The sequence below is a fragment of the Phoenix dactylifera genome, chromosome 9, assembly GCF_009389715.1.
Source record: "Phoenix dactylifera cultivar Barhee BC4 chromosome 9, palm_55x_up_171113_PBpolish2nd_filt_p, whole genome shotgun sequence".
Lineage (NCBI taxonomy): Eukaryota > Viridiplantae > Streptophyta > Magnoliopsida > Arecales > Arecaceae > Phoenix > Phoenix dactylifera.
The window spans coordinates 11779542-11803921 of record NC_052400.1 but is presented as its reverse complement, the minus strand read 5'-3'; the positions used below and the strand labels follow the sequence as shown (position 1 = coordinate 11803921).

At 36.6% G+C, this 24380-nt stretch overlaps 2 protein-coding genes and 1 non-coding gene across 3 annotated transcripts; all 3 read right to left on the bottom strand.

The window, feature by feature from the left end:
- Window positions 1-1495: 1495 nt before the first annotated feature.
- On the bottom strand, window positions 1496-14943 carry LOC103701765 (probable protein phosphatase 2C 41). Its single transcript, XM_008783934.4, is given in 7 exon segments — window positions 1496-2076; window positions 2164-2318; window positions 10436-10630; window positions 10633-10717; window positions 11327-11569; window positions 14435-14601; window positions 14705-14943. Coding segments are annotated over 6 exon segments (858 nt in total). The 5' UTR covers window positions 14474-14601; window positions 14705-14943; the 3' UTR covers window positions 1496-1935.
- Window positions 14944-19107: 4164 nt separating this feature from the next.
- On the bottom strand, window positions 19108-19179 carry TRNAM-CAU. Its single transcript has one exon. It is a non-coding gene; the product is annotated as a tRNA-Met (tRNA).
- A 365-nt stretch (window positions 19180-19544) lies between these two features.
- On the bottom strand, window positions 19545-23786 carry LOC103701764 (signal peptidase complex-like protein DTM1). The gene is made up of 2 exons (XM_008783933.4): window positions 23473-23786; window positions 19545-19947 (listed from the first exon to the last, which is right to left on the bottom strand). The coding sequence occupies exons 1-2, from the start codon at window positions 23709-23711 to the stop codon at window positions 19860-19862; spliced, it is 327 nt and encodes a 108-aa protein (XP_008782155.2). The 5' UTR covers window positions 23712-23786; the 3' UTR covers window positions 19545-19859.
- Between the last annotated feature and the right edge of the window lie 594 nt (window positions 23787-24380).

Sequence of the window (24380 nt, the reverse complement as noted above, 5' to 3'; positions counted from 1 at the left end):
TTGCTTCGAACTACCCGTCACAACACTGATAAGATGTTATTTTGTTGTGTCATTTAGCTAGTGAATAAAATATTCTTAATAAGCACAAAAAGTGAATTTAGAACATGATAACAATGTAAATATTGAAAAAAAGGCCAAAACAATGATTATTAGTTAGGACTAAGATCAAATGTGTGTGTGTGTATATCCTTATCTTCTTTGTCCGTGGATATATATATTTCAGGCACGCAAATTGTATCCATATTTGTTCTAAATAAATAGAAAAGCAAATCAAAATTTAGCAATATATATATGTATATATAATATTTTAAAATAAATATGGATATAAAGCATATACAATAATTTCATTTTAGGACCACAATAGCATGTATTATCTTAGTCATTTGAGATGTACATGGAACGCTATGGGCAAAACCTGATGCTTCATCAACTCAAAGTACATATGCATGCCTGATGCCTCCTTAGCTTTTTGAGAAAAATGTATGTTTTTCTTGTTTGGCCGTCGGCAGCCCCCTCTTTACCATGCTCCTGCCATCTTGCCTTGGCCTAGGCTTGAGGTTGCTTTGAGTTTCGTACAAGCGTTCTGGCTAGCTGGCTCCACCACTTGGTCGAGCCGTCCATCTCAATCTCCGATTTCCCTCCTCCACATCCTCGCGCGAAATCAAACGGCCACGATGCCTCCCCGCTGCATTTTGGCCGTTGTTCTCGAGGAGGCGGGAAGAGCGCCTTCGAGATTTCTCGCTTCGATTCGAGGTGTTTCCCCGGTTCTGCCGCTGGAAATCGGCCCAATGAAAACGAGGGTTTAATGGGCTGTTCAAACTTTAAAGGTCAGAAAAAAATTGTTATGGGCCACAGTAGCAAGACAGCGGTCGCTGTGCACGGACGGCGATGGCTCCAACACAGTGCTCTAGAGATAGTATAGGGAAGAAAAAACTGTGCCCAGACCTTCGCTCTAATACTGGATCAGATCTAAAATATCAAAAACGAAAAAAATTTCTTATCGGAGAGTGTCGCCAGGAGGACCCTCTAATTTCTAATTTCTAAGTCAAACACTCTTAGGGAATAACAAAGATATTACGAGAGCAGCAAAACTCCAACACTAGGGCACAAAAATCGATGCACGTCGTCGAAAAGTTTGGATATACAGATTGACCGTTTTTCATAGCTCATTGCATCTTCTGAAGGTTACGCACAGATGTTTTGCCTGTATTTATCTTCTGAAATTCGAAGCACTCCCAGGTTAGCCATATGGCAGATTTTAACAGGATGGTCCTAGCTTCATGACAAGCTTTGATTGGCCCATCATGACGAAGAAGATGAGACAAGACGTGTGTCTCGTAGTGCAGTAAAGTTGAAGTGGCGACTAAGCGCCCAGGCAGCCAAAACGAGCTTTATCTATGGTGTAACATGGCCGGCAATCTTTGATTTACAAGAGCTCCATATCAAGAGGTAATTAGGAGATACAGAAACCGGGAGCAGCTGCATCATTTGGAAATCATCAGCAAAATAAGCAGTTGCATTTCATCAACACAATCTGGCTTTTACTGTAGCTTAAAACAAAATAAAGGAAACAAAAAGAAAGAAAGAAAAATGCAAGCAATACCACCAACAATTATGCTAAATAAATCCTCCTGTCCCAGAAGGCTTCTTGTCACCACACAGTTGAAGGCAAGGGACACTTTGATTAACTAATCCATTAAAGGAATCAAACAATATCACACTCAGCTAATAACTAATTAAGGATGAAAGCATATACAAGATAAGCGAGAAGGGTGCGAGAACTAATTTTTGTACTCCAGCATTTGGTATTCCTCTGCCGGCTTCATTGGACATGACCAACTCAACTTTATGCTGCTACTAGCCACCTATAGATGACTTCTCTCGAACAATGGAGAGACCTCGGAGAGACCATCATCTGAAAGAATCAACTATTTTCTATGCTTTCAGCCGGACAACAATGCATGAAATATCATCTTTGCTGTCTCTATTCACTGCTTCAGTTGTTAACTGCCTCGCTGCTGCTTGCGGGTCCTTAATCTTTTGAGCGATATCAACAGCCTCTTCATTTCTCATGACCTAACAGAATTAAATTTACAGAAGAAATATGGTTTATATTGATAAAATGAGTAAACTAGAGAAGGCCCGGGGCTTTTGGAAGCAAACCTTCCAGAGGCCATCACTTGCAAGGATAAGTAATTCAGCATCAGCAGTAATATCTTCAGGGTGTATGTCTGGATCTGACCGCAGATGCGACTTGAGGCTCTTGTCCCCAAAAGCACGGGAAACAGCTAATTGGCCGTTAACTCTTGGGACATCTCCTGATAAAGAGATGAATATCAGCCTATGTACGGTATTAACATGAATCTTTGTGAAATGAAGACGAAGGTAAGAAGCAAAAGATACACATCTACAAAAATATTTTTCAAATTCAGGTGAATATTTTGGCTGAACACTTCAAGGAGGAAAAGAGAAAAGCTACCTTTTTATGAAATAAGTGCTTTATTACATGGATAAAGCTTTTATTTCATTTAAAGATTTAACAATATCAATATGAATTAAGGCATGCCACATATGCTTTCTACAAAGAAGCCATACAGCATATAGTATGCATTCTTTCGAGGAAGCTAGTTTAGATACAGATTAAAGACAAAATATCCACAAAGGTAAAAGATATGCTATAGATTTAAATATGAAACAAATATCCGATTATATCTTCAAAAATATTATCTCTCAAATGTCCATGATCGTGTCAATAAGACAACAGTAATGTTTGTAAAGTAAAGATAAGATTGATTTTAATAAAGTAAATAGGACTTCTAAACAGGAGAAACCACTATATTTGCTAATGGATGGTAATCAGAAAAGATGCATGAAGTATATCAAAACAATCATCAGAACAAAGTTCCATGCATCATTTATTCCGCCAGATTGTCTGATAAAGCATCTTTTCTCAAGCACAAAACGCAGAACTGACATTTTTCTATAGTCATAAGAGAGACCTATGCAACCAGGCACATAGATAAAAACCTACTGATAGCCAACTTGAGTCTATCAATTTTCAAAGCTACATGGTATCTATCCTAAGTTGCAGTGGTTAACAAACTTCTAACCACTGAAAATCAGAAGGTAAGACTTCAAAAATGCCCTTCCTGATGCATGCAAGCTTGGCGTCTTTCCACGAAACAGTCTATGGAAGCACAGAAAAGCAGTAGATATGTATTAGATCCTACTAGTGGTTTATGAAAACCCATCCACAAGTATTCCTGAAGTAATTAGGTGCAAATAGAGAATTGCAGTAAGCATATAGTAGCAATCTATCTTAGAAACCAAGAGTGGAACAAGATTCAAAGGAGGAAACAATGAACTTCAGCGTCTCGAGCTTTTACGGTTCAAAGTGGCCCAAGGATGGGAGTAGGATCATGTTTCCAGAACAGATTCCATGTCATCATTTAGAAATCTCTAATTTTAAGCATTGACGCATGTAGAGTAATTGGTTTCTAATTTTCTTAGACATCATCAAGTCCTTCACCAAAGCATAGGTTGTTAATTTAGCAAAACACTTTTCATTCAAGTGCGCTTTGAAAAGGACATGATACACATTGCATAGTGCAACCTGTGTAAATTTCTGTGTTGTGGCATAAAGGTATCAGTGCTAGAGCAGTGCCTATGATACTGCACTTAGTCAAGAAGCACTCAAATACATCCATGTGTCAGAAGCAGGGTCACAATTGTGCAAGCAAGTGAACACCCATGAAGTTGGCACAGTGGTGTATAAATGCTAGGAAAACATAACCAGTTGTTAAAAGTAGTAAGTTATCCAGGGCAAAGTCTCTCTCTAGCTCAATTGGAGGTTTGCTACATTTATAAGGCCAAACAAGTTGCCGGATGGGATATATCGTGCTTGAAAATGTGCGTAAACATAAACTAGTTAGGGTACCAGTTCCATGGGCATGATTGAAGTCAGCACCTCGATGACTAAGGGGCGCGAAAGCTGCATTAAGGGATGAAATGGTTAAATTAGATTGATGCTCAGGATCCTCGCATTCAATGACAATCTAGAATATCTTTTCGGAGAAGTTAAATTTCATGGGATCACCGAAAGGGTGGAGATTGATAAATCCATGATGCATGGTGGCAAGATTACAACCTCATGTAGGGATGTTGCTTGGGAGGGGAGGCACCATAGAACAGAAGTTCAGTATGGTTAAAGAATATTGAGCACAAGGAAGCTGTAACATTCAAGGATTGTTAATGTGGTGTTATTCAAATAAGTAACCTCCACTCAGATGGAAGTGTCAAGGAATGAAGTAGATGCAAAAGGGGTGATAAAAAATTAATGAAGGATTAGGACCTACACATAAGTAGCTTGGGATTAAGTGAGAAACTAGAGTAACATTATGGGAAGGAAGTGGTGATTACATTTGAGGAACTAGTCTCACATTTAAGGCATCAATTCCGTGACACAACTTCAGCATACTTTGAGGTTTGATGGCCTAGCTAGAAGCCTATATGTAAAACCACAAGCACTAATGGATGAGGTGCAAGCCGATATAGAAGATTTTTTTTGAGACTAGGGCATAGATTTAAAAAGAAAGAAAGAAAGAAAGAGTGACTTTGTGGGTCAACTGGTCAAGGAGGCAGTGTTTTATGTTCAAGGAACTAATCCATTAGTTCCTTTAACATAAACTTCATCAATGCGTATTAGACAGGCGAGGGAGCAAAGATTGCAAGCACACTAGGGGAACAAAACCAAATACAGTGAAAAAGAATGTAGCAAATTGTCTCTAGTGAAGGCATGACAAATCAAGAAATTATTACAAGAATTTGCTTACCACTTGGGAGGTCAAAACAATGATCACGTTGCTCACTCAAGAAAAATGTTAAGCCACAAGACACATCACATGCAAAGCATGAGCACTGAGCAGAACGGCAGAAGCTCATAAATGGATTATTTTGCTTATACAGAGTGGAACATGACAAATTAAGAAGAGGAGTGAAAGCAATTCTTTTTATAATGTGAAGGCCTCATGAGGTAGCACTATTTAGAAAAATGTATAGGATAGAGATGATGGAGTGTGGGATGTAATGTGGGGGTGCTTTGTCAAGGGAAGGCAGCTTTATGCACAAGCATATGTCAGCCATGCTCAATGTTATGTCGTGCATTGTAGAGTAAGAGTTACATCAGAAGGCTACAAGGCATAATGAAGATTCCATAAGTACATGATTAGACTATTAGTGCAGTTTGGTTTTAAAACATCATCGAACAACCTTATAAATCATATAAGCCTGAATGCTACTTTGAGATGGTGGAGAAATTTTGGTGAAATGAGAAGCCTAAAGCATAAAGAAAATTGTTTTCCTTTTAGCCAGGTTTAGAAAATTCTAAGATTGTTCCTGAAATTTGGAAGTATTCTTCTCTTTGAGCCTTTTAGACCATGAAAGCAAATCTCAAAAGAAGGAACCGAAAATGATTCCGAAGAGTCCAAGGAATTCCTGAAATTTATTAAATACACTTTTATACCCTCTTAAATAAAAGAATAGAAAAGAAAAGCATGCTAAGTTGTGGTATATCATTGACAAAATTCTAAGATATTATCAAGATCACATAGGCATATGCTAGAAATTGGTTGGCAAAGCTATTCAAGACAATAATGCAGAGTAGGCTTGGGAAAAGGAGGGCATCAGGTGCATGCTATAGAAAAAAGGATGAATTTCAGTCTCTTTACAAGCCTCAGGTTCCTCCAGAGAGTATACTGTGCTAGCTTTTTACCAATTATATGCACATTAACCCAAAATCCTCTTTCCTTTCTGCAATACAGTAACTCTAAAACACTTTCCTTCAATGCTATCCTTTCAAAAAATTGACTGGGGTTCTCTAGATAATGCTTAATGGTGTCTTTCAATAGTAATTTTTCATGTATGCAAACAGTAATTATTATATGCAAAAGCTCTACATCTAATTTGCTATAAGCAAGCGAATCTAACCTAGCTAAGATTCATGAGAAAAAAAAGAATCCAAAGCCAATTGCTAAAGTACTCTGAAACATCACCACTCAAGTTCAAAAACCTAAAAACAAAACTTTAAACCTTACATGTTCATGGATCCTTTTTCCACAATAAATAGAAAAAGTGCCTCCAATATTGCAGTAATGGCATTTGACAGGGTTTGTGTTTTCAGAAAGCATTATCTATCAATTTGGTGTTAGCATTTTGGATCCTACTTTTCCCTTAGTTCATACAAAACAGCAAGTCCATAAAATAGAATGTCATTAATCACTTCTTATTACTCCCACCTAAGGCTTATGTCGAGTTATTGATGCATCAATTGATGTCAAATTTAAATAATTCAGTCTTCCTTTCCAAAAGACCATATCCTGTTCTGATGAATTGTTTATCGAAATCTTTCTTCCTATACTTAATAATAATACTTTCCCCATTGGTTTCCTTCTTTAAAAGATTTAGTATAAGGAAACATATTATTGTTGACAAATTGTTGTTGAAGATCTTGCCCCTTCTCTTCCTAAATTAATTCTTATTAAAAGAAGTTCTTTCCTTAACCATTCATAGGTGTAAATAGTTATTGTAAATTACTTATATATCATCAATTACTTATAATAACAACAAGACCTGACCATCTATTTTGTGGTTAGCTTCATAAATCCTACTTTGCCATTAGTATGTGCCAATAATCCAATAGGCATATAAAATACTTTAAATCTTGTATCTGGGTTCCATGTACTCAACAAGAAAGGTTGCATTGCCATCATCATTTTCCACTTGTAATAGAGTTATTTTCTTTCCAATCAAAAAATTATAATTACATAATTTGTATGTTGAAAGAATATCCAATATCACCAGTTTCAGGTCAATCTCTATAATATGATGGAATTTCCTCACAGTTTAAGACATTCCAATAATCTTTTGAGCAAATAAGACACTCCAAAAATCAATTCCCAAGTTAATCTCCTAACTTTTAGTGAAGTTGTCAACTGGTCATGAACAAAATCAGTAATATTTAACACAAAGTTGATATGAAGTATAATGGAAGAACCGAAGAAGGAAGTCTACAATAAGGTAAAATAATTCACTAATGAATTATCCTCTTTTGGAGCCAAATCTAGGCTACTCTACTGCATGTTAATCGACTAAGAATACTCAAAAAGCTAAACTCCTCCCCTATCGGCAGTGCTCATAACTTGAATCAATTCAGTCCGCTAATATACCAAAGTTGCTTCCAACTTCCAAACCGCAATATCATTCCATGAAACCTCCCAAATATCAGCTCATCTAATTGACAGTTATGAATAATATTCAGCAAACAAATAGGCCTGACTGCCACTCTACTAGATGGCACAATACCTCAAAGTTTTCCTATTGATCTGCAAAACTCTCCCTCAAAATCAACACATTTCAACTAGAATATTGATGGCCAATCTACAATTACAATTTTCACTCATTTATTTAGGAAAATAAAAAGAATCACATATTGATAGGCAAGATAGAAGCTAATGGAAGCAGAGAGGCAAGATAGAAGCAAATGGAAGCAGAGAATATGACATTATGGCAATAAGATGGCAAGGACACATTTCAAGAAAAAAAATCCTCGTGATAGTGAAATATATAAGCTCCAAGTTGCTATCCAATCAGACATTTGTTAAGATTTTCTGACACTAAGGACTATCTACGAATTCTCCTATCTCCACATTTATCACTATAGAAGATTTGGCAAATGATGGTAAAAGTTGGATTGCTGAATTTGTAATTGCAATGTGAAAAAGCAAATATCTTTCAACTCCTAATCTCAGTCATCCTATTAAATGTTTCTTTTCATATACACCAAAACGTGTTTGACAAAATATATTCAATAGCATTTAAATCTTACCTTATCTCCCTTCACTAAAGATCATCCCATGTCAGAAACTCTCAACTTTAACAATTTTTCCAAGGACTGATGAAAATCAACCTTTTTACTCCATTTTGGGTGTCAGCACGTTCCTTTTCTTTTACTTGCTGATGTCTTTAACTTCCTGATACTCATTCCTGATGCACTTTCATTCTTAGATCAACCTTTTTTCTTCATATATTCCATTCCAAAATAAAAATAAAAAAAATCTTTAGCCTTCTGTACATGACACCATTTGCATTCATCTAGCATTGTTTGAAATTTAGTTCCCTGTCATTGGAAAGAGGCCCATCCTCATAGACTATTTATGGGTTACATCATAAACAGAACATGTATCAGAAAGCACTATAAGAGGCTCCTTTTTGGTCATGGTGGTGGTGGTGGTGGTGAAGAATGTAGGTGAGAAAGTTGGATACAAAATGGAAAAATAAGAATCAGGTCAACTTTAGGAACTGTTAATGAAGCGAAAGCTCACCAGTCACTAAAGATGCCCAATTCTAGATGGAGTGTTAAGCGTGAAACTCCTGTATCCACCAACTGATTGGAACCTTGATGGAGAGATGGATAAGCAAATACAAGTGATTAATAGGGTTTAAACTTTACAGGTTCTATCGGTATGCTGTCCAGAAAATAATTTAAGGACAGAATGGAATAGATATTCAGACTAAAGAGAAACGAGAAGGTAAAAGGGTTACTTTAGAGATTTAAGGAAGGGGGTTTAATATTGGAAATGATAAACTAGGGTTAAAAGGCACTGGGTCAGGGTTCAAAGGGTCTCTACTGGTTTATGTTGAAAAATGTAGGGTGCTGTGCGCCTGTGCGCAGGTTTTCATAATGCAGACAGGTTTAGTGTTGTAGCAGTTGAAAGAAGGAAAAATAAAGATTTCAGGGTTCCTGAATGTATTTAGGACTCCAAAGAATATTGAGCAATCAGTTGGGCATAAAGTAAAGCAGCAGCAGTGAGAAAAAGGTCAGATTCTGAGTATCTATGGAGATGCTGTTTGCAGTTGCAGTAAATGCCAATGAAGGATGATTTTTTTTTCAGAGAAGGAAAAGAATTATAGAGAGGAAGAGAGGAAAAACTAAAGAGAGAATGAAGAGATTAGGGAAACAAGCTGGACATGGCTTTCTTTAACTCTGCTATATGGGGAAAAATCAATGACTTGTTCCCAGCCAACTATAATACCCTTCAAACAGGCTTGACAGTCCCCTTCAATTACTTTCTATTTAACCGAATTAGGATGCCTACTAAATAAGAAATAAATAAAAGAAAGATAACATGAGATATTTTCTCCCATCAAGTTTATAAAAATAATAAATAAAATGGTGCTACACCAACATGAGTGCATAGATGAAAGCTTTCATCTACATGCATCTTGAACCATGTAGGCCTCACTTTTAAAGTGCATACTGCAAGTAAGTCAGGCACAATCCACATCTCAAGTGGGGAAGGACGTGTTAAGCCTGACATTCATTGTCGATCCTTTCCCTATTAGTAAATTGGTTGGTTAACATGTATCTGAGCTCAAGCTTTACTAGAGGTCGTGAGTTCGAATCCCCTTCCCCCCATTATTTATTTAATTAATCCAGTTATTATCTTCACTTATTCCAGTTTATCTTAACTCATTCCAGTCAATATGGTCTCCCCACATGCCTGGTCCGGGCTACACATGTGAAGGTGTGTTAAGCCTAATATATGTTGTTGACCCCCTTCCCTAGTAGCTTAAGCGCTTGGGGTAAACTGGTTAGTTAATAGGATGTGGTTCACATCGCCTGCAGGTGGTTCTGACTTGTAAAGTATTAAACAAGACAACCACATTTAATGGTGATGGTTGGTCTGGCAATGGTACAATCTCAAGAAGCTCATAAAGACAATCACAACAAATTATATGTCCTAGATGGCAGGCTACTCTATCTCTTCTACGGAGCCTTTTTAAAAAGAACATGGAATATGATTATCATTACTATGTAACCTGGGGAGAATGTGTTGAATGGTCACCAATGAGCAATAATCCACTTTTGGGCTACCAAACAAAATGCAGAAGTACGATTGACCACAAGCCTGGAGATAAAGTTTGTAAATGTAATACATGGATATTCAACAAAATATCTAATCATATGATGCTATATGAGAATTGACAATTATGCTATTAAGGGTTATATACGAGCAAGTTAGGTTTCAGTCAATCTCTTATAAGAAATGCTAATTTTGATTTATTGATGACATCCTAGCAGTCTTGCCTAGCGTGAGAAAAGTGTGAAACAATTCTATATTAAGTGAAAATTCATCTGTGGAGTTATTGCCACCAACAAATTTGCAAGGTTCTGAACAGATGCTTCTCTGGAAGCTGCATTGATACTTCCCTCAAAAATTAATAAATGAAGATGCTCGTAGGCATTGACAAGCAGAAACAGATCACACGTCGAAAATAATAGAGGATGGCATTTTATCGACAAGCATGGATATGTAACACTATATAAGAACACAAACATAATCAGAAATTGATTTAAATAAAGGCTGCTGAAGCAAACCTGGCATGTTTGAAACAAAGCCACCTCTTGTCTCGATACTCCCACGCTCACGCTCGGTGCTTGGTTCATGATCAACTGTCAATTGTATCACCTTTCCACCTTTTGCAAGAACTGCTCGTGAATCGCCAACATTGGCTACCCATAACTTCCTACCGTTTACAAGAATTGCAGTAACAGCAGTGGAACCCCTCGTCCCATATCAGGACTGTGTGAAAGAATTGCCTTGTCAGTCTTTTCATAGGCTTTTGAAATGGCTCTATCTGGCTGGGTCCAAAATTCTTCCTGATATACGGAAAAGAGAAATTAGGCTATACCTTTTGTGTGCCAAAAAAATTATTTATTCCCCTGAAATAACAGCTAATCCATCTCTGATAACTACAAATACTGAGGCTGCAGTTGGAGTTTTTTAATTTTAAATTCTTCAATATTTAGAAACAAGATTCGTTGTCTCGGTACCGGACTCCGTACTAGTGCCACACTAGCACAATATTGGTATGGTATGGTACAAATTTTTTGGCATACCAAGTATCGGTACGCCACCCGTATTGGATACTGGTACTGAACCGGTACGGTACAGTACGCCCTGCCCGGTTTAGGCCAGTACGGTATACTTTGTTTAGAAATTATTGAAGTTTGAGATTGAGGTTTGTAGGAGTTATCCGGCCATTAACAAGAGACGGTTCAAAAATGGAAAAGCATAAGTTAATAAGGAGACAGATGTGAATTGTGAAAATTCAACTCAACGTCAAAGTTTCCATTTTCATGATTTTAGGGCTTTTATAAAATTATATTGCATAATCAAAGATCAAGAATTAAAAAATAATAAATTTTATTAAAAAAATAATGTAAATGGATGAAAACAATAAATAAGATATGATAATAACAACACACCTCTTTCAGAATATTAGCAAACAGATGCTTCTGCAAATAGGCAGGCACGCTATCTCCCAAATGACCATCAAAAATAGCAAACAGCCCAAGCTCCTGCCCTCTCATCTGGACAAATCTGGCGACATGATAATCCTCCATTGGATGACTAGCTTTTCCCTTTACAAGGCTAAATCCATATGTAATTTTTATGCGGCCTTGACAGCTTTTCCCTTTACCGGCATCACCTGAAGAATGACCTGCAAACTATATAGCAGAATCTAATTTCAGGCTTCGTCCTCAGAGGGATAAATATGCTACCTTTATTTCATACAGCAACAAATTTTACAACTTAAACTATACAAATCAGCCAATGCAAAACCAGAAGCTGACTAGGATCTGGTTAAAACTATAACAAAGGTATTCTGCACTACGAGTTCTAAGAACCTGGAAATGAGTCAGCAACACTGATTATTAATTTACATTCTGCAAAACATATTCCAGAAGAAAAAATAATGATAATTTCTACTTCTAATTCTGACTAACAAATGCACAACAAATATAAGCTTCAGATTGTTTCACAAGCTATATTAGAATCCAAATCTTGCAAATAAAAGAGATGATGTTCAGGATCAAAATGATTATCCAAAAATCAAGATTAACAGAATATTTACTAGTTGTAGAATTTGCATCACTCATGGGTATTTATGTATACCAAGTAGCCAAATTACTACAGGCATATTTCAATCTACTGATCTAATTTATGCACAAAGTCCCAATTTCTGTTGAACAGCTTTCAGTTTAATCATCATGATCTTATGACAGTGGGCTAAAGGATCATGACAGAACTAATGAAATATTCAATATATGATTTTAATTAATGTTTTCTACTGAAGAATTTTCTTTTAAAGTATTTTTTGTAAGAAGATTTCAAACAAGTTAGAAGTACTATAAGTAAATAATAGATAGTTTCAGAAAGAGTTAAGTAGAACTAGAAGTCTAATCTGGATTATCTTAGAAGTGGAGTTCTTAGCAAGTAGCATGGTCAGTTTAGTAGCAATTTTGTTGGCTATCTATGAAGGCAAAACATCATCAAAAAGCTTAATTCTCTGCACTAATAATCAAATTAACCCTTAGGAAATGATTATTTAGTAATTTTTTTATTTGATTTTTAGCTTTATGTTCTTCCCTAATTCAAATCAACCAGCAGGTTTGTTGTCAATATGGTCATTAACATCGCCATTTATGTAGGAATCAATAAGAGAAATAGAAATGGCAAAAGGATTAGCCTTTCTACCAAGACGATTTGTGCAACTGTAAGCCACTAATGATTCTTGGATTTGCAGAGCTATCAAGAATATGCTTCCGCAATATCTAAAACAAAACATTAAATCATAAGATCGCAATCCAGGATATAGAACAAAAATGAAGCCACTAGCAAAGGCCAACGCAGTCAGCAATCCGTTTAAATCCCCAAGTTCTCACGAGGTAAAATTTCAATTTTCTTCAGTCTTTTTGGATTTTATAATCTAATTATATACAACAAGGTAAGGACTAAGGGCTTTCATGATTTGAAGAACAATGTCAAAAGGAGCCATAGCATGGAAAATGGGATCCCTCATCATTCATCTATGATGAGGATTGATTTTACATAATGAAAGGAATCAGGAAAATTTTGTGGATTAGAATCACCAAGAGGTTGATGTTCCCATGAAAGTCATAATGCAACTGTCCCAAGGTTTTTCAATATATTGTTCAAAAGTTCATCTGGTGATCCTTCCAGAGGCAATGGTTAGTCTTTCTTCAAAGTGTCCAAGTTGCAAAATCTTCAAGGTGTCACATGCTTCATATATTCTGGGGTTTCTAAGACTCAAGGAAGAGTTTTAAGCAAAATTAGCAAACAAGTTAGCAAACGAGCATTAAGGATAGGCTTCATTTAAGGTGCTTAACTGTTTCCAACATTTTGGTAAAAAGTTAATTGATCTTTTGGAGGCATAACTAGATGCAAAAACATCAATCCATGTGGCTAAGGCTGCAAGCTTGGTAGAAAATCTGAATTCCTTCTCGGAGGTATAACTCATAATGTGAACTCCCATGCATGTACTAATTTTGAAGCTAACTATGAGCTCCAAAACTTTTATTTTATAATTTTCAGTTTGTTTGTCCTTATGTCCCTCAATAGTTGAGCAAAACTTGAATAATTACATATCTTGGTTTGAGTTTTCTTATTTGTTTGAGTGGGACTTGTCATTAGAGTTTCTTTGAATTGACAGCTGGTCTAGCCACATAGAGGCAACCATACCCATAAATTATGTTCATAGTTTTGTCAATGTTGGTTTTCTCCTTACTTTTGTTCTTATAATACAAAGATTTATCCTTGTTCTTGGTTTCAATAAGTAAGCTTGTTGTGGAACAAAACAAATTTATTCCTCACTATTCAGTTAAGGCAGCAACCATGAGTTTTACCAAATACACCTTAGTAAATCCCCTGCTATCTCGCCAGCTTAAGAATGTCAGGCCTATTATCTTACTATATCCCCAATTTAAATTAGAAAAAGAAATAGAATACTAAGAAAAGGAAACACTAGCAATTGATGTAACCAACTAAGCCTAATCTAATTCACTGAGCATATGCATATTCTCTATATACTAAAAAAACTAAAAATGACACTTGGAAACAGAATAGAGAATCCAACACACACACACACACACACACATATATATATATATATCAGGCTAAAATGAAAGGGGAAATATTAATGAAGATCGAATGTTCGACAAGCTGACCCCAAGTAGTTTGGATTAAGGCTTAGTTGAGTTGAGTTGCATCAAATGTTCAACAACCCTAGAATAGAAGACTTAATCAACTCTTCATGATTAAACTTCAGATTTAACTATTTTGTTTCTAATTTTTTCCTCTACCAATCAACAAAATAGTCAGAAAAAATCAGAAACAGAGTTTCCTATTAATCTCATAGCACCAAATCAACACCACACGGAACAGAGGTACCCAAATCCAATCACCAATAAGAGCAGCAAAACGGAGAGCAGAAATCAAAAAGCTCACTCAAAAGAAGCATCGAAAAGGGGAAAATATCGATAAACAAGGAAATAGATCAAATCTTCTCTCACCCGAGAGCAGGAGCCCCCGAAGCAGCATAATTTATCCATATAATCCTCTTGTTCCTCTGCCCCTCCCGCTAAATTCTCCGCATCTATTCCTCCTTCCGACCCCCAAGATGCGATTTTGACCACGAATGACTCCGCAAAATCCCAACTTTCTCACAGAAATCTCCTCCCTGCGTCGCCAAACCCAAACCCGATCACCAAAATTGAATCCCCCACCAAAATAAGCAATCAAAAGCCAAAAAAGACAATTTTGGAATCCAAAATCCGTCTTACCTCAGAAGAAGAGTCTGTTCAAAGATTCCTTACTCTCTTTTTGATCGATATGACGAGTTTAAAAAGAAAGGAGAGATTTTTTTGGGCCAGAGGAAAAGCAATCAGGCGGATTATAAGAGTTGAACAAGTCCTCCAAGGATGTAAAGAAGAAAGATAAAAGAAACTAATAAAATAAAAGAGAGCACGGCAGCCACAGAGGAAGGGCTTCCCCGTGTTGACTTTGCTGCATAGTAATGACACGGATGGGATGACCCGAGTGGGAGGGGAATTTATTGGGGGATGCCCCACCATCCCCTTTCTGAGAGTCATAATACCCGTGCTGTCCTCTGTCATGATGGACAAAATAAGTGGTTGACTTCTGTTTGACCTCAGTGGCCCACCTTTTTATATTTTCTTCTGGGGATGCCCATCCACGCACGAGGGACCTTGTCGATGGGCCACACCTCTTCTTTTTTTTGAAGCCCCTGATGAGATCTGTGTCCCACAATTTATTTTTTATTTTTTTAAAAAAATTCATTATGAGATTTAAGGGGTTATATTGGAGAAAATTTTCAAATATTACCCACATAATGTTACAATTACCAGGCTAACGGCTTTGGGGTAGTTTAAATTAGTGGCTGACAAAAATTCGAGATAGATGGTCCACAAACCCAAACAAAATACAACCAATCTCATTTTTGGAGTTATTAAAATCGCAAGATTAGATATGTAGTGTGACCTATCTATCTATGCATATACATATGCATTAAATATATATATATATATATATGTAAATATGTATAATCTTTATTTAGAATAAAACAAACTTTTTAATAGATCATCGACTATCATCCACCTTTTTATGGATACTCTCATTTATAGATGCTTTTTATCAAATACATTTATCTTGCTTTATCTATGTATATTTATGAATGTTGAAAAAGAAAATAAAAATATAGCAATTGAAATTAGGGGCGTATTTATTGTCTCATATAAAATTTAAAAAAAATAAATTCTAGGATTCCCATATGTATTAGTTCTGTTGTATAAACCATATCGATGCCATTGCCACCTTGATGCTCAAATTGTTGTGGAAAATATACAATGGCATATGACGTAGAGCATCAACTTGCTTAGTAAAGTGACTAGAATAAGAATTCCACCTTACCTTAATTATGGTCAAGCTTCTTTCTATCCTAGTTCTTAAAAAAAATAAATAAAATATATAACAACTGAAAGTGTTCTACTAAAGAAGCATATAGTGGCTTAAGGTTAAGGACCCTTACTAATATATGTCATACTATAATGAAGTAGAACAAAAATAATAAAAGTATCTAACACAAAAATACAACAGAAGGCAACAACTGAAGGTTATTATTGATAGGGCCCTACTTCAAGCTACTGAGACCATACAGTATCTTGCCGCCAAAGTTATCGTGATTGTGAGGGACATCCAGGATTCCCATTTAGTTCTTGCCGTGACCCAGACAATTTTTATCTTCTAGGAGCCCCCGCTTCTGAACTTTATCAAGGTTAATTTTGATGGTAGTGTATCGAATGGTGGAATTGGAGGCGAAGTCGGCTTTGTAATTTAAAACATGACTCTAGATTGGTAGGGGCTGGAGGTTCTTGTATTTTTGACATATTCGTATCTGGTGCGAAGCTGAGGGTTGCATGGGAAGGTATTACCTATATAAGGTGCACATTGGGGATGGAGTGTATTTATCTAGAAGAGAACTCTACTATAGTTATCAGATAGATCCAGAATCGAGCTAGAGAGGTCTGTGGGCATCCATTACTGCAGGATATCCTCAGGTTGATGAGGGATTGCACAGCATTCCGAGCAGTTTATGTGTACAGGAAAGCAAATAGAGCAACTGATTGAGTTGTATCCTTTGTTGCTCAGCATTATGGCGGCTTCCTTTAGAAACAGCTATGAGACCATGTCTCCACACCTAAATTACTTCTTGTTTTCTATTTTTATTGAATATATTCATACTAGAAGTGAATGATCCGATTTATCAAAAAAAAAAAAAAATACGCTTCATACGTTGCCAGCATAACTTTTTAGGAGGAAGATCGGACAGGTCCAATCAAATTTATTGGCACAAATTATAGAGCTTTCTTTTGGTAGTTAAACCCATACTCGCTAAGAATAAAACACTCCCTCATGAATATGTAGGTTTATTCACGAACTGTTGACAACTTAGGAAGTGTTAATAATTTGTGGATTAATTACGATACTTATTGTTGGTGGTCTGTAGTAGTGATGGCTTTTGCATTTACTTAATTGTTTTTTTGGGTCTCCTTTACTTCTTTCTATGTGAATATTGCATAAATATGCTAAAAGTTTTACATTCTTCATCTTTTTATATTTTTTTAATAATTTTAATCATATAAAATCTCTCCCAACTTTTGGTAATTGTCTATTTTATTTCGAATTTCTATTCTGTCACTCACCAAGATATTCCTATATGCCAAACGTGTGGCCATGCTTAAGCCACAGAGCATTCTTCCCCATTTTTATAAAATTTTCTGCTGGTGCAAGTACGTAGCCACTCTATCCGGAGCATTATACCTCATCTCAAATGTTAATAAAAACGTTCACAGTACTATAAAGGTCTTCATCATGCGTGGTCGCTTTTGGCCCTGACACCCTCAATGTTCCATGCAAAAAACTGCTTTAAAAAAAAAAATCATATGGCAACGGTCATGTGCATGATGAGCTAGAAAACCATGTAATAACAACTCCTATTTTATGATTTATGTTTGCAATTTAAACCAAGCTCATTTCTTTTAGTAGAAGTTCAGGTAATAAATTTGATTTCCTAAGTACACACTCACAATGTGTCAAAAATCTGTGAAAAAGCTATGGCAAAAAAGAAGAAATAATATATGGAGGACCAACCAGCTAATGGAGCATATAAAATCTTGCCCAAGAAAATTGCAAGATATTGCAGGAAGAGTTTTTCATAATTTGATGTAGTAGTAGCATGGTCAAGAGCTACCATACCCACACATAGGATGGAATTGCCAAATGCTGGCTAGAACAGGCTCAACTCTCTAACAGTCAGTTTGGTCATACACTGCTTTTAGATAGTTAGTGTTAACAAGCAAAGTCACTTACCTCCATGCTTATGTGACCACTAGTGTAGTGGTTGATAGCATGACTTCCCCTAACTTGGAAAAGAAAAATCAAGGGGACAAATCTATACAAGTCCTAAAGTAAACTCTATTATTTCATGATTTTTTTGATATTTCTATCCTCAAATATTTTTTTACCATTTGTTTTCTATTTCACAAATATTTTAAAAAAATGTGGCAGTGTCCCATATGAGGAAGAAATATCAAGTAAACCACCTAGTTTTCTATCATAGAAATTTTGCTAATAGAAAAGAAAATACAGCCACTACACTACTGCTCTGTTTGTTCCTTCTATTTCACAAGTCAACACACACATCTCCTAGAGATGTAAAGCTCCATGCATCTGGGAGAACAATTTTAACCTAGATAATTCTTTTTTTTCATTAACATTTTTTTTTTTATAGAAAAGGTCACTAATGACTATGCTTCATTAACTTTGAGGCACAACCACATTCAGTAGTTCATCAAGATAAACTAATTCATTAAGCAATTGATTTTTGATACCTTAAAGGACTACCAGCTTTGACCAGGCTGTGAGCATGTTGATTTATCAAAACTAGCTGCATAGTTAATCATCTCTATCTTGGCATATCCATGACATCATTTGAGATCAATATGTTATTTGTCAGACTATTTCTATTTATTCTAATTTTTCACCTTTTTTTTTCTTTTGGAGATTTTTTTGTAGATAAAACTATCTTTGAATTTGGTTGGTTAATGCATTCAAATTTATTGGATTACATGATCACCTAATTCAGAGATAGATAAACAAGCTAAAATTAACCAAGGATAATAACCAATAAACAGATAAATCCGTCAGCAAAAATTGACTCAAAAATTGTCTCAATATCTCATACAATCCACAATTTGGAGCAAATCAAGCTAGATTAGAACAAGCCGAATGTAATTAATCAAACCAAAGTTTCAAATGGTTCAGACAGACTAGATTGGAAGCTCTTTTGTAAAAGCATGGGCTCCCATCAAAAATAAAAGCACAGGTTCAAAGTTTTTGTCAGGATCTTGCAAAGTTTTTGAGAAATAAATAAAAAAATAAAATGGAAGATAAAAATTGACTCAATATCTTCACCCATCCACAATATGGATTAAGTCAACCAAGCTGAATATAATTAATCAAACCCAGGCTTCAAATGGCTAGAGGGACTAGATTAGAAGCTCCTTGGTGAAAAGCACAGACTTTGTGCTAGGAAGTAGGACCATATAAAGTTTTTGGAAAACAAACAAAAAAAAACAAAAAAGGGGGCATGGAGGAAGCTACTCTATATCAGAGCCAGGTTTCGATCCTGGGACCTGTGGGTTATGGGCCCACCACGCTTCCGCTGCGCCACTCTGATGGCGTAAGATACTTTGATTACATCCGTTTTATACAATACAAGATGTTGTCCGACTCCACGTACAAACCCTCGTTTCGCTATAAAGGCTCGAACCCCAATGCTTGACAAGTAGTTATCAGAGAGGAAATAAAAGGAACAAAACCCATCAGCAACCATAACTGCAACACCCTCAGATGTCAAATATATGCTTCAAATTAAAAATTTGGTTGGCGTTATCCCAACTTTTATAAAATCTTCAACACTATGATTGCAACTAAAATTCTGCAAGCCTATCCACCAAAGCTCCATTCAATATCCTCGGTGTAAGCCACCAAGGTGCAGAGTCGATAATTATCTCACCAAGACTACATTGCTTGCACTAGAACTACAAATCCCGATGCATCAGAATGCAATCAAGATTAATGAAGCCCTTGTCCAAAACATTCAAAGTTGAAAGTAGGTATAGAAAATGAAGCAGTAAACAGAAGAATAAACAGCAACAAACAATCACCACAGTATGATCCGGAGAGACTTGTAGTTTCTCTATGATCCACAGAGACTTATAGTTTCTTGGAAAAAGTTTGAGTGAAAAGAGATACATTATAGCCATAAATACACCCCATAAACTTCCAAAAGTTGCATAAGGCAGTAATGTTTACAGCGTTAGAATGCATGAAGAGACACTGAAGAAGCTGAACCAACTAGCTGGTTACAAACATCCACCACTTCCACAGGCCAAAGCCATAAATTGTAGCTATCACAGTAACCCTGAGATGATGAAATTTAAATCTGCTCAACAAAAAATAGGAAACAAAATGGTTAATATTGATCTGATATAATGGGATGAAATTTTTTTCAGTTAGATATGCCAACACAGCAAACACAGTAATATAACAAAAATCAAATATCTAGAAATGATAAGGCATAGTCCAGTAGATTACATACACTAACGAGGAAAGAGAATACAATGAATAGGAAAACAACAATTAATAAATTTATATTTGGGCTTTGTTTCGATGCTGGCAAAACTAGGAAAATTTTGGAAATGGAAAGTTTAAATCTTAGTAATATAGGCATGATCATCTTTCAAGTGAGGCAAAATCAACCACCATTTTGTCTTTTTTCATTTGGTAACCTGCTTCCAAGCAGAACCTTTGAGACCTCTTTATTCTTCAACTATTCTTAGCAACTAAAACGAAGGCACAGGTAATGCTGGACAATGTGAAATTATGGGTCATACATTCCACCCTCTATTTAATTATGGAAGCTGGTTAAATCAGCTTTATCTGGTGCAGAAGTTTTAAGGGATTAGCATGAAGGTGATCTTCATATTTGAAGGACATTCTGACTTCGAGTTATCATATTAATAAACCATTAATAAGGATCTGGCCACTCTTGCAGACATACAGTTTGAATTGTAAAAAAAAAAAAAAATGAGGTTCTTGCTACCAAAACTAACATAAATAACCTGTGGAACATGGCCAGCACAGCATGCCGTATTATGCTGAAACTAATATACACAGACCCACATGCACGGGCATGCACATGCGCACACAGCAACAAATAAACATGCATACATACATGCGGCACATATGTGTTCCTCTTGCGAGCATAAGCTCCGCACTTACACATCCACATATGCAGCATTTATGTGTGCCTCCTGCAAGCATAAGCCCAGCATGGTACTGCAAGGCAGGCATAGACTGGCACTTAGAACCTTGGTGCTAACAGGTTTCACCATCACCGAGACTGTCAAATCAATATGAGGATGATTCTGAAGCAGAACTCATTTTTTGGTAGCCTTCATAAGATTGAGGGAATATCCATACCTAGCTTTACACCTATTGTGAACCATCTCACATACTGACAAACAAGGAGGTACCTTGCAATTTGACAACAGCGAGGCAAGACTGCAAAAGAATTCTTTTGAATGATTCTACAAATGCAAACCACTTTCCCCTAATGATACTCCCCCATCATTGCATCCCTAGGGTCCATGATACACACTACCCACCTTCATTTAGTTTAAAGTTTAAACCAGAGCTCAGTCTGCTTTTTTTTTTTTTTTGCTAAAAAGCTCAGTCTGCTTTTAATGTGGAATTCATTGTACACTTTTTGCTCCATCTTCTTCTTCATAAAATCCTTGCAATTCATCTCTTAATTCTAATGTAAAAATGGTTCAACTTCCAAAGCATATATAAGCAAGAATTATTCAATTTAGTTAAAAAAAAATAACAACCTATACTGTCTTATTGTGATTCAAAACCAAATAGAGTTGCATACAGCCAAAGGATTTAGTTGTCATGGTCATCATCTCACTATTGTATATATGTTGAATAATTTGTTGATACCTGAAAATGAAAATAATGTTATACTTGCAGTATAACTTTTCATGTAAAGAAAAAGTAATGAACAATTTGGTTGAACATGAACCTCATACTCTGCAACCGTAAAGGAATTAACCTATTCTCAACATCTGAGTAACTTCAACGCAGCTCATGATACACAATTAAACTGAGTAATTTGATTTTTACATCTATTTTTTTAGGATTGAACAAATGATTTGTTTTTTTTTTTAAGTGCTCATCACTTAAAGAGACCAGGTTTATATATCAGTGGATGTTAAAATAGATATAATGACATGAACTGAAACATGTTGCTAATGTACACAAAAGTATCCAGATAAGTTGCTAATGACAATCTTCTTAAGTTGTTTTCAAAGTGGAACATGTGCTCTAAGGTGGCAATCATGACTCACTTTTGCCGCCACTATGACTTTACTTCAAGCCTTTGGTGCTGTCTTTTCAGTTTCTCACCTCATATTACTGATGAGGTATGCGAGGTATAAGGAAAGAGAGAGCGCCCAGTAGATCATCCTGAATGCAGTGCAGTGGGTGGTTTTGACAATCTTGTTAAGAATATATTAGAAGTAGCATACATGTGTTCCTAGGTGGGAACCGTATCTCAAATTTTTGCTTCATGGTGACTTTGGTTGCAGCCTTTGGTACTGTCTTTCTGATTTCTTGTCTCACATGTTCATGGGAGGTATAAGGAGAGAAAACCTAGTACATGATCCTAAATGTAGTGGGGCAGATAGTTTGGAAGGAGAAATCTCAAATATGCCCAAGCAAGTTAATATTGGTGTTGGAAGTATATGTGGTTCTATTTTGTGCCTTTTAGTCCAATATGAGGGCACTAATCAATGGATGACAATGTTACTTGAGGAATTCTATACTTTTATCTTCCATGCTACAGAGTGCAAAAAAGAAAAGTTTCAGAGTTTTCCCACTTATGCATCAAGTGATTTCAAAATGGACAAGCCAACTGTTAGAATGTTTTGATTTAATTTAAAGTTTAGAAGCAACTAAGTCAGTTGAATGTAGACTCTGCATTTTAAATGTCAATATGATGGTTTGGAATCTCAATCAGTGAGGTCTAAAATACATCTTATATGCTAACTACATTAAATTATCCATTGTATGTCCACTTGATCTATAGGTAAGAAACCTCAAAAGCACATAAGTTCTGTGTAGGTCTTTCAAAAATAGTAAATTACGATCAACAGTGTGAATCTTTAACTTAAAAGGCTCACTGCATCATTAAGGAAAGAATATATAGCACAATTAAACATAAGCAAGCGTACAATTCTCTTCCTTGGTTGTTTTCACCTGATCTACTTGATAAATGGAACAAAATTGTGTACCTCTCTCCCTCCCCTACAATTTTCAGGATTTTGGTGCATAATAATTTGACCATAACGGTGGAGCCTTTTCCCCAGCTGCCTATAGCTGGCTTCATTAATTCTCGATAATAACTCCTACTAAGGCCCACCTCTGTTGTCACTGCAAGCTATTCCAAATCCTTGCCCCACCAATTCGGTGAACAATGATATCTCCTAATACAACAAGGTGAATCGCCCTCTAAATTCAAAAAATCACCAAGTTCTGAGTCAGAATTTCTAGAGCTTTACACAAAGCTTGAGCTCAAGAGTTTCTCGGTTGGAATTTCATATTAAGAAATTCCATATATCCAACTTCAAATCCCAAAGTTTTCTTTATAATCAATTTATCAAAAAGACAGTTAGAATGTTTTAAACTCCAAACCCCCAAATGAAAACCTTTTTCCTGATAAAATCACATATCAGAACTTCGTATTTGAACATTCACGTTCAAAATAAGATTTTGTGCCATCTCGGATGAGGTGATGACACACTAATCCATAATCCCCTAAAAAAAGGAACTTAAAACAAAATTCTTCGCATAGTAATTCAAACTTTCACAAATCCCTTAACAAACTGAGCGAGAGAGATCAAACCTTCCAGCATCGGGTGCCCGATCAGACGGCGGCCTTCTCCGGGCCGGCATCGGAGTGACCCACCGCGAGAAGTCCCGATCGAAGAACTCCCAGTCGGGCAGGAGGATCCCGGAGATCCCCAGGAGGCCGAAGAAGTAGGTGCCCATCATCTTTTTGAAGGAGAAGGTGCAGGCTCCGACCAGGAGCACCGCTGCCAACAGCGCCACCAGGCTCGACCGCAGCGCCCCGTCCCTCCCCATCCTCCCCGCCCCTCCACCTCTTCCGGCGAAACTCTAACCCTAGAAGCGGAGCGGGAGCGAAGGAGATGAGCTTGGGGTACGAGGAGGGCGTGAGAGATGGGATCCCCCATGGCGTCGCTTTTCTCAGCCTCCACCAAGGTTGCCCAACTGCCTCCGCCTCCTATCGTCCCAGTGGGAAATTAAACACACGCCACTTGGCAGCATCCTAACGAGGCCCGCCTCTTTTGTCTATTACGTTGCATGAAGATCGACGGACCGAAGCAAGACACGTGTGTTCGGATGGAAAGGTTCAAAGCAGTGCTTACGCGCGGAAACTTCTTGCGGAAGCCCTTGCCGTTGGGCTCTGGCGGATCAACCAACCAACCAACTGGAGAGTTTTCGTGCTTTTGGGTGAAAAGGGACGCATCCACCCTACAATATATATTATTATTATATTGCTATCAATCTGCTCCTGGTCAGCGCTTAATAGCACACAAGAAAACACTGAGCAAAAGTCATACTGAATCTGAGAAACAAACACGAGGGAAGTAATTAACGGTTAATAAAATTATACCTTTGCCATTTAAAGAAAAATAATTTCTAAAAACATTAATTCTTTTGGATTTTATGAATTGCTGTTCCTTCACTCTCGTAATTATTGTAGAAACTGGCCGTCGCCATCGTGCAAGA